Below are 13,716 nucleotides of genomic sequence, written 5' to 3'. Positions count from 1 at the left end.
GTAGCAGGGGGATATCAGGGAGGAAGAGGACACTAATTAACCTCTGCACTTAAGAAGTCCTTGCCAATAATGACCAAAATGCCATCAGCACATCCACACCACCATGTACTTGTTAACCACTGTCATGGAATTAGCTCAACTCAGCCATGAACCCCCTCACTTAATCGAGGACAAGGACAGAAGTCTGGCTAGCACTGAGACCACACGCAGACACACACACACAGACGTCCAAGTGAGCAATGGCTGAACTACTTCCAAGTCTCTGAACACACATCCAACGTGTGTGAGGATGATATTTCTTAAGTTCCTCTCAACAGGGATAATTCAGCAGCTGGAAAATGTCCAAAACTTAATGTAAAACACAATTTCTGATGATGGAAAAAGTGTGAAAAATGTGCATCTCTGGAGGACATTTACCTGGGTTCACTCTTTGCCGCCTCACTTTTCATTTTGGTTTATTTTAATACTTTCTCTTTAAATCCTTTCTCTTTAGCGCTCACCTTACTTTGCCCTTCACACATCAGCTCATGTTGAAACTGTACATTTTCACATCATTTGTGAATCACATCTACGACATCAATTTTACATTTCTTGGAGCCTTTCATGCTTTCTAGCCATGACATAAATATCTGGCTCTTTTTACTCTCAAATGGAAAGAGGTGATGTAATGTTAAGAAGCATTCAAAGGAACTGATAGCATCACTCGACAGTTAGTTTGTAGCCCACACATACTTGACCGTGCTGGATGTATTCACTGTATTTGTCTCCTATCATTTGTGGTATCGGTTTTGGCCTCCTCACTCAGCGTCTCTGGCTATTTTTCAGCCTAGTGACACATCTCTCTGGCCACAAACCTGTGACCTCCTGTGTAGCCACTGAGCATCACACCAACTGAATGGTGAGGCCAGGAATTAAATTAATTACAGGGCAAAATGCACGACTGAGGAAGTCTATAACTGGTAATTCTGGAAACTAATAGGGCAATAAATAAAGCAAGACACACAAGCATAAATACAGATATGCACACGCACACACATGCACACAGAGATGTAGACATGTAGACTACATGAATGTTGAAACTGGGAATTAACAACATGAGAAATGTGGAAGCATGAACACACACATACACACACCTATCTAGAGTGAGTGCCAAAGCTGAAATGAATGATAATGTTAGGAATTAGGGTTAGCTATAAATATAGAAACCTCGCTCACCAGGTGTGTGTTTGTTACCCTCTGCAGATGTGATGGATACTAGAGGACTCTTTCAGTCTCTTTCACTATCAGTGCTGAATGTCAACTGAATCTCATTGGCCTCCAGTTCAACTTTAACTACGTCTGTCCCTTGGGATCAATCTGTTTGTCTGCCTGTGTGAGCGCTGGTTTAAAGCCTCAGTCCTGGAGTGAGGATGGCAACACTTGGCTCACATCCTATCAGCTAATATGCATGGAGGAAAAGAGAGGCTTTTGCCCTTCATTGCTCAATTATTTCCACTTGTTTGTGTATGCTGTTGGCCTTGCACTCTGATTGCTTTATGTACAAAAGCTAAAACAAAGCAAGTTGTCTATTTAAGTGACTTTAATTTAGGTGAAGGCAAGTACAATCAAGAAAATTAAATATCAAAAAAGAGTGCAATTGTTAACCTTTGGCAATATAGTCAGTAAAAACGTATCTGGTTATTTTTCCAAAAAATTAAAGTTAAACTGAAACCCATTATGACAGCTTCTTAAAAAGTGGGCCAGGTGACACCTTGAAGCTTTGATTAGAGAAACCTGTGCTTACTTCGAGAATCTCTTAGATCTTTATGGCCTTCAGGGCAACAGCCATCTGTTTTACTACTGGAGGCTGCTGACACGCGCACACACACACACGCACACACATACATTGTTTAGGGATAACTTCCAAGAAAAATATATTACTGTCTTTCAGAGGGGACCACTAATGGATGTGTTCTTGTTTTGATAAGCAAAACAAAGATATTTATTGTTATTGGCTGCAAAATTCCTTACAGACTTTATTTTGGATGAAACTTGGTTTCACCAGCAGCAATGGCTGCGTTGTAATACAGTAGATAATGGAACTAAAAATCTATGGCTTGAAGAAAGGGGGTGGGATGGCCTCTAACCTAAATGACAAAATATGTTATTTCTCTGGGCAACATGAATATATGTACACAAATGTTTTGGAAATCCATCCAGTAGTTGTTGAGACATTTAACTAAAAGATAAATGGTGGTGGTAGAGGAAAGGTCAGGCGACCACCTATGTCCTATGGGACTGAATGTTTTTACAAAATGTCATGCCAATCCATCTAAAATAGGCTAACATATTTCAGTCTGGACCAAAGTAATGGATAGACCAACGGACAACATTGCCATCTCTAGAGCCATGACGCTAGCAGGGCTAAATAAACATTAATATTTTGAAAAGAATCCATGAAAAAACATTTATAATAATTATTTATAAATATCAAGATGACAAATGTGAGAAATGTTGCCGCAAGAGAAGCTTTTCAAAGTTTCTGTAGGCGAATAACCAAAATGGAACCACTGAATCAAGCGAACAAAGATGGCAACCTCCTGAACTGACGTCAAATGGCACCATGTGTAATAGCATTACACACTCTGTCTGCATGTCTCAGTCCAAACTGGAAAGAGTAGAAGTTGATATTTTGACACATTGGACGGTGAGACTAAAGTTTGGATGTCACTGAAGCACTGAAACCGCCATTTCTAAATGCAGCCAGTTGATTAAGGAGTCCAGAGAGACTCGTTTGTTGGCAGAACTGACAGAAACAAGTGGAAAGTGAACGTATGACAAACTTTGCAGACATTCCAGCTGGCAAGTAGCTGAAAAGGTTTTTTTCATTCATTATTAACTTTATTTTTTCATAATTTAGTGGTTATGAGGCTTCATTGTAGATTTGCCCTGAGGTTATGTCACAAGCAGATTTACAACAATATCTAGAAGTTTTGTTTGAGGAATAAACATTTCTAACAAAAATGTGAATCTAAAAGGTTTTTTATCAGTGGTGAAGTGGTTGGAACAGAAATGAGACAAAACAAACAGGCTAATCTTATCAGCAAGAAATAGTTCACAAAACTCAATATTTAAGATTAGATTAGTGTAACCTAACTGCACACACACAGAGTGCTCTCAATGAAGCAACTTCTCTTTTCAGTTGCTACGATGATATCAACCTATGAATGATTCACACATATACAATTTCACAAGGGACATTGATATGTTCTCCCTGTCTGTCTCTGATTCACCCAGTATGTCTCTCTCTCCCACCTCTCCTCCTGTCTTCAGATTCATATTAAAAATATCTCTTCCTTTTAAACAGTTCAAGAAAAAGGTTCCAAGCATTTATTTAAGTTTTCAAATCCACTTGTAAAAGGAAACATTGTATGTGCCCTATCTATTCACAGTCATTTCTGGAGGATGTTTAGGGGCGGATAAAGATAAGGCAATTATGTTTCACAGTAATTATGTTTCACTGAAGTACTAACTTCACTGATTTGACAGAATAATATAGCACTTTATTAACATTTGTGATTGTTTATGGCTCAATGTGACAGTTGTGACCAAGATGAATCTGATTTGCAGTCTTCTGTCATGCGAGTTCCTTTCCTGTTGAATAAGTTGAATTCCCATCCTGCACAGTAGTCTACGTTTGTAAATCACTGTAGCATGTCTAGGTATTTGTGCTGCAGACAATGATACAGCAAAAAGAAAAAAAGTCAGACACTTCCAACTCAGAAACTGATATTCAAGGAGAAAAGAAATTCTCTCCACATCTTCCAGCTGTGTGCAGCTGAATCCCATGCTCAGATCACTCATTGATTTAGAGGCTGCAAAAAAATCCTTGGGTTCTCTCTCCAAACTGAGATTGGACTCTGGAGTCCCTGACCGATGATTCGAATCATCGACTTTAAGGGTGCAGACAAATATGGGAAACTTGGACAGAATACAAACTAAGGTAAAATATCCCTTTAAAACTTTCCTGTTTGTCCAGAGCCAGACTCAATGACATCCCAAGAGCAGACAGAAAATTTGTTTCATTTAAAGTTTCTGGAATGGACAGTCTGCCTGTGCTTACGCTCTGCAAGATACCGTTAAGTACTTTGTAAAGTATCTTTAGAACAAAAGTGAGTGGTTAAGCTAGTTATTTTACTGAGACTGGAAAGGGTTTCTTGACACTTCCTCATCTACTACTCCACACATCTGAGCAACTTCAAACTTAGATGCTCACAAACAAACTCCCATGCACACATACAGACACATACACACTAGCCAGGATGTTTTTAGATATAGGCAGCAAAAGATAAGCTTAAGTTTGCTGTAAACTACTTTATTTGTATCCCTCCATTTGCCAAGTTAAGATGCAAAATGGTGTTGAATTTCATGCAGGAAAATTCACATTTTAACAGTTTTTTATATAAGTTTTAATTCACAATATATTCAAACTAATGCGTCATTATAAATAAACTGATTGAGCGAAAAGAAAAACACTACAGCAGGTGCAATTCACATATAAAAAGGTAGTGAGACTATGAGCCAGATGTTAATGAAAGGTTTTGTAAATAACCCACCCTGACATAAAAGCGAGCTGATTACCACTCTTGAACAAAGCGGTGATGGGCTGGGTTAGCATTGCTAATTCACACACCAACGTGCAAACACACACACACACACACACACACACACACACACACACACACACACACACACACACACACACACACACACACACACACACACACAGAGGGAGACTTCATACAACACTATCTCTTTGGTGCACTGTGGGACATTGGTATTATCACTGTCAAACATAAATACACACACAGAGGCTGATGGAGAGGCAGAGAAAGAGAAGCAATCACACGTTACAGTGCAACATAAAAGAGCAGTCTCCACAGTGAGACATTATCATCATCACTATAGTACACAAAGCTGTATACACAGGCACTAACACACACACACACACACACACACACACACACACACACACACACACACACACACACACACACACACACACAGTACATTCACAAATTCTATTGAAGCACAGCAGGATATTATCATAATCCCCAATAGGTACGAAGCAGAACACCAATCAAGGTCACCTCTGCTGCAGTGAATGGTGAGTGGTCCTGATAACAGCAGACTGAAGGAAATCCAGTTTTTAATCTACCTACTGACAGGAAGGGGAGGAGAGCAAGAAACAAAGAAGAAGAAAAAAACACATCAAAGATCTAAACCTGCGTGTGTGTGTGTGTGTGTGTGTGTGTGTGTGTGTGTGTGTGTGTGTGTGTGTGTGTGTGTGTGTGCGTGTGTGCGTGTGCGTGCGTGTGTGTGTGTGTGCGTGTGTGCGTGTGCGTGCGTGTGTGTGTGTGCATGTGTGTGAGAGAGAGAGCGTCATTACAGTTGAACAGTTTTTGGTCAGTTTTTACTTTTGTTTCAGTCCGGGTTCATTGATAGTTTAAGTTTTGTGAATAACTGCATTTTTCTAACTAGATGTGTTGGCTGAGAGGCACAGCTGTGAAACAATGACAGCCTCAATTCTGCTCTGACACCTTGTTGCCCTCTGTGGTCGAAGAAAGCACAAATCAAAATGAAAATTGGCATTCAAAAACAATAAAAAATGTCTGAATGGGAATTAAATTAGCACCTGCCACCTGCAAAATACAGGGTATATTTCTACTGTCTGGTATCGCTGACTTAGTGTTTACAATTCTGAAGTGTTTTACACAAATTTCAGAAGTGGCAGACTCAATCAGACTAGAATTGCTGCCTTGCAGTATTTCTGCCTCCGCCAATCAGTTGTAGTCAACATTAATGTCTATCCAAAATGTCATCACTTAGTCATTTTATCCTATAAGACATTTGCGTGAAATATTCACAATTAGCATGGGCATTCTTGAGTTATGGCCAAAAAAGTCACAGTGACCTTGACCTTTGACCACCAAAATCTTATCAGTTCATCCTTGAGTCCAAGAGGACGTTTGTGTTCAATGTGAAGAAATTCCCTGGAGGTGTTCCCGAGATATCGCGTTCACGAGAATGGAACAGACGAACAGACGGACGCCTCTGGCCACAGCGTTTGTCCGTGCGGTAGAAAGGTTCATTTACCTGCATGTAAATATGGAACTATGAATAGTGACTGTACAGTGTTGTCCAGAAAATAACGTTTGTGATAAGAATCTGAACATATCTTTTTCTATAACTGTAGCAACAGAATATAGAATATGATAAACACACATTATTTATGGTGAATCCAATTATTTTCCATAGCTCGGTCGGTATGCATGTTAATGCATAGCATAAGGCCACTTTAAGTGTTACCAGAGATTGCAGTCGATATGAAATTTGCTTTGATTTACTGTGTGTTTTCATCTCCACCAAAGTGCCAATTCATTATGTATTCACCGATGCAAAGTGTCTATAAATAAACTTTATAACATGGTTAATTGCTCTGTGATATATTCTCTCTCTATCTTTGTGTGTGTGCCTCTCTTGCTCTATCACCAACTTTGAGGTACATATAATCATATATAGCAAAAGGGAAATTATATTGTGCAAATATATAAGGGTTTTAGTCCATACAAATTATGAATATAATAATATATAATATTCCTGAATATCTTTCTTTCTCTATGATAAATACCTGCACACATTAACACAAATGAGCCAGCCATGACTAAAAGTGTCTAAATAATAACTCTGAACCACCTACTCAGGAGATTATATCTCTGTGTGCACGTTAGGCTTGGAAGCAAAGGTAAAACTGTCACAGAAAGTGACTTTTTTTGTACAAAAAAATCACATTTACACAGCAGCAGCAATTTGAGTGACTCAAATTCAGCCCAGCATTGTTCATGCCCGAGTCTGGAAATGACCATCTTAATCCGTCTCTAATACACACATAAGCACACACAGAAAACCATATTACACACGATCAATTATACTAGCCAAAGAATTACATTTTACATTTGTCATTTAGCAGACGTTCTCATCCAGAGCGACTCTAACACTATATACACTAACTATACAACTAACTACACCCTTAGAGCTACTTGGGGTTAATAATAATAATAATAATAATAATAATAATAATAATAATAATAATAATAATAATAATAATAATAATAATAATAATAATAATAATAATAATAATAATAATAATAATAATAATAATACATTTAATTTATTTTTATATAGCGCTTTTTCAAGGTTAAGTGCCTAAGCGGCACAATGGTATTGAACTCACAACCTACCGGTGTTCTACTTGAAAGCCTGACCACTGAACCACCACTGAACTCGTGGATATGGTAAAGAAATCTACAGAAGGCCGTTTCTAAGCAAGCAAACACTAAAGATGAAAATAAATGCATTCCTCTCTTCTCTCGCATCGCAGCAGAGGTTGAAATATTAGGCATTTAAATATGAAGACATTGATGCTGCCAACTGAAAGAACATCTTGGTTTCAGTAACAAACAGACAGAAAGCCAGACAGTCTTCTTTGGGAGGAGAGATCAAATTAACAACCGCACAGACACAAGTTAACGTTGTGGCTCACTCATCGCCTAATATAAGGAGTCACAGTCACTTCACTCAGCATTGCATGTAATAAAGAGTTTCCACGTTGAACGATTCAACATTGAAGCATAGATGGTTTTGGCATTTTTCTCTCACTTGGTAGATAATTAGACCACCAGGCCGATGTCTGTGTGCATATTGCTTTAAAAGGTGGATTCCGCTTTTAACGGGTTGCACACAAACTCTGCATGGGGGAAACACTTCACAGTGGGATAGTACTGGACACTGACAGACAGAATACACATATTTTTGGCTTTCTGAGCCATGGAGCTGATGCAAAAGACAACACCGATGGCTGTTTTTCCTTCCTCCAAACATCACTATGGCAACTGACTGGAGGACTCTTTAAGCAGAGTCGTACTCAGCGCAATTTATTTTATTTATACTTTCATGTCAGCATTTGTTTAAGGCCTCCTCTCCTGGAAACAGTGTTTGTGTGCGTTTGTCCTACCTCCAGAGATCTCGTTGGCATCCTCAGGAGGTACAACTGAGTCAGGCAGCCTCTCAGGCTTAGTGTTGACTTCACTGTCACTCTCACCTCTCTCCGCTGTAGCAGATGAAACAGATCAATCACACGTTAGCAGAATGAGTCAAGTAAAGCACATAGATTAATTGATAGGGGAAAAAAGTATTGCACATCAGAACAAAGTTGAGTACAAGAGAAGAGGAGGGGAGAGGAAACTGGAGGGGTTCATTCAAACACATCCTCGACTCCTCTGTCCTCGATCAAGACCCGCTATTTTGAAGAACGTCTCAATTTTAAATGCGCTTTGAGGAGTTAAGGAAAGAGCAGAGAGGAGAGAGGAGGCTTTCAGGGGAGAGGGAAGCACGTGCAGACTATGCAGAAGTGTTATCGCTACATATGTATAAATGCTCTAACCCCAGGTCCACAGCTGGCAGAATTAAGACAAGCCATTGCAGGACAAGCACCACTTCACAAATGTAAGTGCTTACAGTTTAGTGAAATTTATTATGGCCGTTTTATTTCATAAGGGTATACTAATTACTTAGGCAGACAAAGATCATACATTTACATATTTTGTTAAAAAATGTATTGTCTGTGAAGCTGTTTGTAAATAATACATTGAATCCCATGAAAAAAAAAGAGATAGATGAATTAATTTCAATAAACGTACAAAAACTAAATTCTAGAATTTAAGCCCAGCGACAGGCAATACAGCTGTGCACACGCCATAAGTAAAGGACGTTGTTACAATAGAATGAAAGAAGTAAAATGAACGTACCTTTATGTCTGCCGTGAAGTGGTCTGCTCTGCTCACTGCCGCTGACACTGATGACACTGACAGTGTAGCCCTTAGAGGGGCTGTAGTCCGTTATCAACACCTTAGTGTCAGATTTAGATAAGATGATCTCCCTCTGCTGACCACCTGACAGAGAGGAAGAGAAAAAGAGGAAGAGGATATTTTGATTCAGTTTTTATTTATTATTTCTTGTGCTATATTCAGTTGCTTGGAAGAAAAATATTAGTATTCTCATGACGGAGGCAAAATTAAGTTAATTCGGCAAAAGAGCTGATCAAAAGGAAGGCAACAAATTTGGTCAAGGTCGGAATATTTTATTTATAATTGATTTATTTGTGATGTGCATGTCTTTGTGAAGAGCATATGTTACATTTTAGAAAAATACTGAAATGACAAACAAAAGAAGAAAAAACTCCTACAAAATGAGTTTGATGTTGATGTTGTTGTTGTTGTTGTTGTTGTTGTTGTGAAATTTAGAGAGAGATTAAAAGGTTACAGTAATCTTTAGGTTTTGAAGATAAGAAAATACAATTTGTCCCTGAAATAAATTGTGGATCCTCACAAAGAAACAAGCGGGTGTGTCCTCTCCTAAGCAGTTAATCCCCATCAGGCCAACAGGTCACGTTATCAGCCCATTTGAATTTTGACCCTGCAATCAATGCCACCATCAATAAGGTCTTCTGTCACTTGTGCCTGCAGAGTGATGACTAATGATGCCTTTAGGGGAAGAGAGATAAATCCTCCTTAAAGGGACAGCAGGTCAGATGAGGTAACTGCATGGAACATTGTTCACACCACAAACTGGAACCGTAGTCTGTGCTGGTGAACATAACTACTGTCAATTAACCAAATAGCTGTGCTTAAAGTGAAGTGCAGGCGTTCACTGGGTCACCATATCTCAGCTGTAGCACTGAGAGCACACGTCTCCGTTTTCTCAGGCCTAAAATGCCTTCTTTAAACGTTTCCCTTTCCTGAACTAATAGATCTCTCCTACATTGCTGAAATTGATTTATCAGGTGAATATATACCTATTTTACAGTGGACATTTTGGCTTGTCATAGCAGGAAAAGCACAAGTGTAATTGATAATATAAAAAACGACTGCATAGTTCAAAAAGCTCAATCTTAAAAGTTGTATCTTATTATTTGTATAATACCTACACAAAGGGGGATTTAAGAATGGCAATTCGTCCATTTAGAAGGACTCACATGCTGTAGCTATTTGTTACCAAACGACAGTCATTCGCCCAGTGCTTCACACACAGCATCTCCCCTGGTTGCCTGGGAAACTTGCGGTGACAGCAAAATGCTGGAAAGTCACTGCGCCAGGCAAAGAAGTTGTTGTAGCAATAACCTCCCCATAAAACCACAAATCTCCACTTGTACATATCTGTTTTTGTAAGGATTAAACAAATGAGATGCAACATGTTAATTAGTGAACTTCAGAGTTGAACTTTTGACAGATAGCTTTTCCCCTACTTTCAGTTTTCATGCTAAGCTAATGGACTCCAGGCTCTGGCACCATACTTACTGCACAAACGTAAAAATGGCATTTATATTTTCATCTAAGTCATGACAAGAAAACAAACACAGGTATTTCCAAAAATGTTGAATTTAGTCAAAAGTCTTAACATTTAGACTTCCAAAGACTTTAGGTTCCAACGACGTAGGCTAAATGTTTCCATGATATCGAAAACAGCTTGCCGTTTGTGGGATGACTCAATTGTGGAAAACCCATTAAAACATCTTCTTTCCATATTAAGTTTAATTAAGTAGTGGCAACTGATGCTTCGCTAGTTTTTTAAACACAATTTTATGGCATATTCTTTTTAAACCAGAATAAATATATTTTTAAAATTGGCTAGAATTTCATTACATTTGGCTTAACATGATAGCTTCATCACAAATGCAAAACAAGCCAATTATCAAGTACAATTATCAGAAAGCACACACAGCCATGTTGTTTTTCTTTATAGTGGTCAAAAACATGCATTTAAGGGAACAGCAAAAATACTGTATAAAAATGCCACAAGTTTTTCAAGTTGGTGGCATACAGACAGAAGAGAAAGAAATGATAAAAACCTGTAAAACTCAACCTCACAACACCAGTCTCATTTCAGTTACACTTCTCAGTCTCTCTGGGGTTTTAAACTCAAAAGTCAAACTTTAATGATATGTAATGAGATTTGCCCTCATGAAACCTTTCAAAAAGTGATGATCTTATTCGCATAGTCTCTAAATGCTTCTAAAATATCCTTCTAGTAGTCCATTAACGATATCTCAGTCCTCCTGGGACCCACTTCAACCTTATCGTTTTACAGGTAGGTTAGCATTAGCAGCCATTAGTGACCCTAAAAGCACCTGTTGCCTGCTGCTCCTTATCGGAGGTTACCAACCTTGAAGAAAAAACAAAGTCGTGACCTGCCCTACTCTGCCTCTGATTGGCTAGAACTCGTTGCCGTCGTTGGTTGGATTGGTTTAGGCTTGAGGAGTGACATTGGTTGGAATAGGAATTTCAGGTTAAGCCACTCAAAAACAAGTCACTCGTTATTTCATTTTATTTTATAGATATTCATAATTAACGGTTAAGTAGAGCAACTTCCAAATGTTGAACGGGCCTGGGCCAATCCCCCTCTGTCATGGTAACAACACCTCATTCTGATTGGCTGACTACATTTTATGTATGAGTTGACACAAAGGTAGTAATGTGATAGGTAAGTTAAAGAGTCAATGCGGCTAACATGTTGTATCATGAACTAATACATTGCATGGACTGTGCAAACACCAATGTGTTGCTTCTTATTAAATGAATCTGCACATTCTCCTGCACTGCTGCCATAAATACTGTAACCTATTTTAAACCTCAGAAATCACAGCTGGTTTCTACTCTACTTCTTGTACCTCCCAATGCTTGAAAGACAAACACGCTTTCCAAAACCCAAATTATTCCTCTAAATTGATGCAGCAACAGTGTAATAATAAGTTGCAGTTGCATTCAGTAAAAACTAAACTTTTTCCGCTGGGTTTGGCTTTATCTCCACTGAGATTTGAGAGCGTAAATATAGACATCTGGCACTGATAAACACATAAATATGCAAGTACACATAGACAAAACCCGCACTATTTCAATTTCTAAATTGTTGGCAGGCATTTGAACAGACTTCCAATAAGTGTTTATTTTAGTTCAACTCATACACTGTCATAAAAAATAAACTAAAGCCACTGGACAGAGAAGCAGAGGACAAAGTTAAACACATTTTGATGCAATAAGACATGGGTTACATTATCCACAAGGATACAAGCTGATAATGGGGGACAAATTGACAGGGGACAATGTTTTAAAGAATATAAGCATCTAGCATCCAGCAAGTCAAAAATGAGTCATCTGCTTCGACCAAAAACCTGAATTCTTATCCAGCTGCACTTTAGTTACTCCTTTTTAGAAAACCTCAGAGGAGAAAAGCGATACTATGTTAGGTGGAAAGGTTAGCTGCCAATCTGGCATATATATATATATATATATATAGCTCTGGCTTTTGGATCTAAAATGGTGTTTTATTCTCAATAAACCAGTGTTAACAAGTGTTGCCGTAGGTGTTGTTCACCTCATCTGATTTAGACGGACTAAGATACTGGACATAATGGACACAGGACATTTTCTGTGTCCTCATCCTCCTTATTATCAAAGAAGACTTCATCAACCACAGAGTGTATGGATACAGTGAGGACACTGTGAAAGTCCATTATTTTACTGCATTTGCTGAATGCCAGTGAGCTACTGCTGCACTCTTCCCTGAGAGGAAGTGGCCATAAATTTCAGTTTTTGTCCTTTTTGCAGCTGTCGGCGGCAGCAAGAAATTGTCAGACAAGGCGTTTCTCGCAATGGGTTGTTTGCTAGAAAAAGGTTTTATGATACAGAGTGCTTATTCAGTCCTTACTTATTCATTTTTACATTGGCTGCAAAATAATTCTTTGCTGTTTTCAGCACAGCATTAATATCAACAAAAAAGTATATGCAATTGATGTGAAGGAGATGTGCACGTGATTACATGATAAAGGAGACGTCAAAGGTCATTAGGGTGATTACTGACTGCACAATGCATGCCCAGGAAGAGACAAGGTCATGCCCTGTGTCTGTACAAGGATCAGCTGCTGACAGATTCAGGATAAAAGCAGGAAGTCATGCCTCAATCATGCCCACAGCTCCATCCAGTGATAATGCAGTCTAATGCTGAATGAATGATTACTGTGGCTGCCGTTTGTCTGTCATCTGTCCCGGACTGAACTCCATCATAACTCAAAGTATGTCCTGTCCTGTGTACCTATTTGAATCTGCTGACAGGCTTTACGTATGCATTAAAAACATTGCTTTGTCTCAAACTTGGCAGAGGTGCAAGACAAACTTTGAGTCCTGCACATCTCTCAAGAGTGTGATCCCTTCAAAGGAGCTTTGATAAGAAGTAAATTACATAATCCTTCATGACAGACAAAAAAAAACAAGTCATAATGGGATCCTTCCCCCCAAAATGTAAAAGTTAAGTCCCAATTCTCTTTGGCATAGTGTGTGTGTGTGTGTGTGTGTGTGTGTGTGTGTGTGTGTGTGTGTGTGTGTGTGTGTGTGTGTGTGTGTGTGTGTGTGTGTGTGCGCGTGTGTTTATCCTACCTGGTGTACTGTTGTAGAGGAATAGATAGCTGTCAAAGTCTCCTTTTGGCTCCTTCCATGAAACAAGGAGTTTGCTTGAGCTCAGCACTTTGAAACGCAGCCTCCTCGGAACTGGAACTGAAAAACAATGAACCACAATTAAATCAGCTTCAATAAAGTATGGGAATGATTGGAAATAAATAAAAAATAT

The 13,716-nt window shown here is 38.8% G+C and overlaps 1 protein-coding gene across 1 annotated transcript in view; it reads right to left on the bottom strand.

The window, feature by feature from the left end:
• The window catches only part of col14a1a (collagen, type XIV, alpha 1a), a 126,159-nt gene that overhangs the window by 101,934 nt on the left and 10,509 nt on the right, over positions 1-13,716 (bottom strand). Inside the window, exons 3-5 of the mRNA XM_029452333.1 lie at positions 13,527-13,643; positions 8,847-8,990; positions 8,054-8,149 (exon numbers count right to left, since the gene is read on the bottom strand). Of these exons, the coding sequence (XP_029308193.1) occupies positions 8,054-8,149; positions 8,847-8,990; positions 13,527-13,643 (357 nt within the window). The remainder of the gene's footprint in view (positions 1-8,053; positions 8,150-8,846; positions 8,991-13,526; positions 13,644-13,716) is intronic.

Source organism: Cottoperca gobio, chromosome 16 (genome assembly GCF_900634415.1).
Source record: "Cottoperca gobio chromosome 16, fCotGob3.1, whole genome shotgun sequence".
NCBI classification, from domain to species: Eukaryota; Metazoa; Chordata; class Actinopteri; order Perciformes; family Bovichtidae; genus Cottoperca; species Cottoperca gobio.
The sequence above is the reverse complement of the archived record's forward strand: the minus strand, read 5'-3'. Positions and strand labels throughout refer to the sequence as shown.